This window comes from Callorhinchus milii, unplaced genomic scaffold, assembly GCF_018977255.1.
Source record: "Callorhinchus milii isolate IMCB2004 unplaced genomic scaffold, IMCB_Cmil_1.0 Scaffold4, whole genome shotgun sequence".
Lineage (NCBI taxonomy): Eukaryota > Metazoa > Chordata > Chondrichthyes > Chimaeriformes > Callorhinchidae > Callorhinchus > Callorhinchus milii.
This window is the reverse complement of record NW_024704745.1, coordinates 23,320,447-23,325,410: the sequence shown is the minus strand read 5'-3', so window position 1 is coordinate 23,325,410 and position 4,964 is coordinate 23,320,447. Positions and strand designations below refer to the sequence as shown.

General features: G+C 45.2%; 1 protein-coding gene across 1 annotated transcript; it reads left to right on the top strand.

Moving 5' to 3' along the window:
* The first annotated feature begins 883 nt into the window (after positions 1 to 883).
* On the top strand, positions 884 to 4,612 carry ing1 (inhibitor of growth family, member 1). The gene is made up of 2 exons (XM_007891774.2): positions 884 to 1,075; positions 3,665 to 4,612. The coding sequence occupies exons 1-2, from the start codon at positions 940 to 942 to the stop codon at positions 4,354 to 4,356; spliced, it is 828 nt and encodes a 275-aa protein (XP_007889965.1). The 5' UTR covers positions 884 to 939; the 3' UTR covers positions 4,357 to 4,612.
* The last annotated feature ends 352 nt before the right edge of the window (positions 4,613 to 4,964 follow it).

Sequence of the window (4,964 nt, the reverse complement as noted above, 5' to 3'; positions counted from 1 at the left end):
TGTCGGGATCGGTAGTTTTCTTCTCTCAACACTGCATGAGCGTCCTCCGGCGGTGAACTACATCTCCCGCCAGCCTCCGCGAGAGCCCGGCGCCGCCTCTCCCGCTTCTGCTGTTGACAACCCGCAGTTGACAACCCAGGTTGGATCAAACCGTTGGTCCCGCCTTCACCCCTTCCGGTCATTGGCTGACGTTTGTCACCGCCCATTCCCCCTCAACTCACGATTGGTCGCGAAGGCTGTCAATCGGGCGCCGGAGCCTGCCCTCCCCACACAAAGTCCCTGTTAACCAATGAAGTTAGGTTTTACCCAGCGCACGGGGAGGGAGGGAGGGAGAAAGGGGTGGAATGTTGGGCTGAGTGTGGGGAATCGTGTCAGGAACAAAATTACTTCACAATCATGGAGGGACGGAAAGAGGGAGTGGAGGGTCGATGCTAGTGGTTTAACGGGCCCCGCTGTCCGTCGTCGCCGCCGCCGCCGTTTGTCAAACAGTAACTTCCCGGCCGAGCCGAGCGAGCCGAGCCGGAGCGAGCGGCGCGGAAAGGCGTCACAATGGCATGCAAATGAGAAGGGGGGGGTTCTCTGCGCGTGCGCGTTGCCGGCCGAGTGTTTCCCAAGTGTTTGAAACTGGTTCGCTTTTTCCACGTTGGATCAAGTGCATCAGTATTTGGATCAGTTGCGAGGGAGGGAGGGAGGGAGTGAGCCTGCGCGGGCACTCACACTCTGGAGGGGCTTTTAATTCACGTTTCCCTCTCCTGTTAAAGGGGTTCTCTGGAAACGGGCGGGCTCCAATTCTGCACACTTTCTTGACGGGCTCTCCTTCCACTACCACCGCCACCGCCACTACTATCACCACCACCACCGCCACCCACTAACCCCCCTCCCACCTTCGTGGCAAAAAAAGTAGTGAGGGGAAAAAAAACAACAAATGTAGCTTTGAAGATGTTGAGTCCTGCAAACGGAGACCAGATACACGTTGTGAACTATGTGGAGGACTATTTGGATTCAATCGAGTCTCTGCCTTTTGATCTACAGAGAAACGTCTCTCTGATGAGGGAAATCGATGCAAAATATCAAGGTAAGGAGGGAGAAGCTGGCTCTGCCTGTCTTTTGTAACCGTCTGATCATTCATTTAGTTTCATGTTGGAAAAAGAAGAGTGAACTGCAACGTCAGTGTGGGGCGGAACAAAAGATCAGCTTTATAACACAGCCATTTTGACAGAAACAAGAATAAATATCGTTAGACAATCGTGAAAGGAAATGCGTTTTAATGTTTTTAATCTGTAACAGTCGTAGAGAAGGTTAGCGGCAACAAGAAGCTCGAGTATGGCAGAGATGTAAACTATATTCGGCAATGTACAGTATTCCGCCAGGTCCATGATGGCTGTAGTGTCAGCAGGGCTGTAGAGCTGTTTGGTGGTGGGCAGGGTTTTGTTTTCCGTTCGTAATATCACAATCGGCACCAAAAGATAACATTTAAAAACCCTGCATGTAGGTTACGCTGTTAAAACTACTACATGCATCTTAAAAATGGGGTCATGTTTTTTCGCGATTGAAGATGAATGGTGGATTTGTAGTATCGGCTGAAGTGTTTTACTATGGGCACCTACAGCACGAAAAAGGTTCAAACTAACAATTTTTTACTGAAACGAATCTGTGTCGAAGCTCCAGTCAGCTGCTCGAGTGCTGATTTCCCCTCCTGTTTATGTGGTTTGTCGAAACTAGAGGCTGGCGATCAGTTCGCGCTGAGAGCAGCTGCTGTAACGCAAATGAGTTGGTGTTGAGCTAGAGCCATTTAAATATGGATATTTACGGCAGAAAAAAAGACAGCGGTCGTCTTCTGAGGGCCTTTGTCTCGGAGGTTTTGTTTCTGGAGTCGCATAAGGAACAGTTTTACTGTTCTTGCAGGACGCTTATGGGGAGAAGCGGGGGGGTGGGAGAGAGGGCTGAGGAAGTAGCGCATTGATCGAGACTCTCCTTGAATCTGGAAAATATCGGGCAGCAATCGCAAAGAAGAGGGTGCAAGAAGTTGTGTGTGGTTCTTAACGTTTGAGCGTGCTTTGCCAAAGCTGGAGAATAAGAGAGTGCAATGTGGTTTGGTGCGTTATTGGAGAGGGGAGAACAGAGCTCGCAGCTGTAGTGCGCGCCTGTCTGTTGGTGAGCGCACCCACCGCGCTTGACTGTAGATGCGCTACAGCCTCAATATATACGTAACCTTCATTAGCATTCACCGGGAGGGCCCGCCCCCCGCCCCTCGCATTGGCTCTCATGTGATTTCCTTGTTGTCTTTGGAATGTTGGATCCCAGGCTGCCGCCTCCTGATAGGTCCGTTTTCCTGTCAACCAGCGCGGAACGGCCCGCCCTCACGTCACGCCCGCGGGCTTTGCGTATGACGTAGCATATAAACGAGCAGGAGCAGGTCCCGCCTACCCCGCGCGTCTATTGGGTCCGCGATCCGCGTTGCTCTGGGTGATGGGACACTGATTGGACAGTCGAGATGTCAGTCAAGGTCCCTGCCGTCGCCTCTCCGGGCTGGGTTCCTCTTTGCGTTATATACGTAACGTGCCGCCCGGGCTACCGAGTGTATAACATTGTGTTATTCTCCATTTTAGGATGTGTAGTATTCTAGAGAATCCCATAGTTTATGCATTAAACAGGAAATTATCTGTTATGCACAAAGGCTTTATAGTCTACGCACGCGTTTCTTGTGCGCAATTTATGATAAAATTGGACGTAATTCTCCCGATTATTGAACACTTTCAGGAAAAAAACATACTCCCTAAAAGTCTGAACTGTACAAGGCAACAGTTACTATTTCGAAAGTAACACACGTCCTTTCAGCTGCTTGAGATATTATGTGAGATTGTGTACCCCAAACGTGGGTACAGAATCTAAAGACCCGCGAGAAAAGCAAAGCAACAGTTCATTACAGTATTTAATCCTAACGTGAAGTACACTTTCTTAAATTAGCTGTTTACGATTCAGACAAGGCAACCTGAAATCTACACATCGTCTATATATTAATAATTGTCTCAAATGTAGTCCAATCAAAATGTGTAGTTGCGGAGAAAGACTGATGAAGTATGCAACAAGAATTGGGTGACTTTTTTGTGCACCTTAACAGCTTGTGATGACATATTGCACTCACGTCGCCTTAAAGCAGAAATAACTATCATGTTAACAAAGAATCAAGTATCGACCTTTTAAATGAACTAATTGTTTGGTCCCCAGTTTGCATGATATACTTCCTTTTTTCGTGCGAATATATATCCTTCTTTGAAATGTTTCCTATATTTTAGTGCTTTGTAGTAAATGTTGTTTTCTTTAAAGGTCATTTCTATTAAATTCGGAATTAAAGTGACTTATTGCTCTATTGCTGACGTTTTCGGTTACAGTACTGGAATATCGACCAATTGTTAATTACACTTTTTAGTTTCCTTATTTGTTTCTTTCACGGCTGTTAGTCAGTGATTCTTTTCAAAAGCTGTGAAGTGTTTTTATAGCTGACTTGCCGTGCAGTATTGATGTCACTGATTTAGTGCAGTGCTACTGCATTTCTATTATTATTCAGTTACTCGATCTTTGCAACCACAATGATCGGTTTTGCTTTTTCCTTGCTATTTTAATCTGTAGGTATATTGTGACTTCATTAATGTTTGCTTTTCAGAGATCCTGAAGGAGCTGGATGAATATTACGAAAAGCACAAGAAGGAAACGGATGCAGTGCAGCGCAGGCGGATCCTCCATTACATTCAGCGAGCTCTGATCCGAAGTCAGGAGCTGGGCGACGAGAAAATTCAAATCGTCAATCAGATGGTAGAGCTGGTGGAAAACAGGACCCGGCAGGTAGACAGTCACGTCGAGCTTTTCGAAAACTGCACAGAAAACAACGACAACAGCAAATCTTCCTTGGATAAGTCTAGGAACGACGGGACAACACAGGCAGAGAAACCAAGCACCAAGAGGTCTAGAAGACAGAGAAACAATGAGAATCGAGAAAATGCATCCAGCAATCACGATCACGACGACAGCACAGTAGGTACACCAAAGGAGAAGAAAGCTAAAACCTCAAAGAAAAAGAAACGGTCTAAAGCTAAGGCAGAACGAGAAGCTTCTCCTGCAGATCTACCTATTGATCCCAATGAGCCCACTTACTGCCTGTGCAACCAAGTCTCTTATGGAGAAATGATAGGCTGTGACAACGACGAGTGTCCTATCGAATGGTTTCACTTCTCTTGTGTGGGTCTCAACCACAAACCCAAGGGCAAATGGTACTGTCCTAAATGCAGAGGAGAAAACGAGAAAACCATGGACAAAGCTCTGGAGAAATCTAAAAAGGAGAGGGCTTACACCAGGTAGTTCCAACAGTGTCCTTTCTTTATCTGTACAGCCACACAAATTAATGTATATTTATTAAAAGTTCACCTGAAGATGCAAGGACGGTTAAATTGTATTTTAAGCAGTGAGCAAGCCATTCCTTCGGAAGACCAGACTTTTTTTTGCAAGTAAACAAACGATGACAAAAAGCCTTCGTTTTTAGTAGCTGCCCAGTGCATGAAGACTTTTTTCTATTTTCTTGAAAAATACAGAAGTTGTAAATTATAAAAAAAACTCACTGTTCAGATTTGATTTTTTTTACAACACTCTAGCTCTATCAGAGAAAGAAAGGAGGGAACGGTTTTATTAATATTTATCAGCAATAGTGACATTTTTAGTTTGTAAGACGTTGTACAAATGTACAGGTGGAGCTTCATGTATAGTGTATGATCATCACCATAGGGTTTAACCATATTGTAAGAAATCATTTTATTGTTTGTTACTTGTTTAACAGAAAAAATACTGTACAGCTGTGATATAAAAGGAAACAAATTAAACATCTGGACAGTTCATTTTGTTCCGTGTATTTAGCAGTTTGCCGAATACAATATTCGACAAATCTAATCTTTTTTCAGACTCAAGAGGAGCTC

Coding starts and splice junctions, on each gene's coding strand:
- ing1 (XM_007891774.2), top strand. CDS start 940: ATGTTGAGTCCTGCAAACGGAGACCAGATACACGTTGTGAACTATGTG. Junction 1,076..3,664: donor AATCGATGCAAAATATCAAG/GTAAGGAGGGAG, acceptor TTTGCTTTTCAG/AGATCCTGAAGGAGCTGGAT.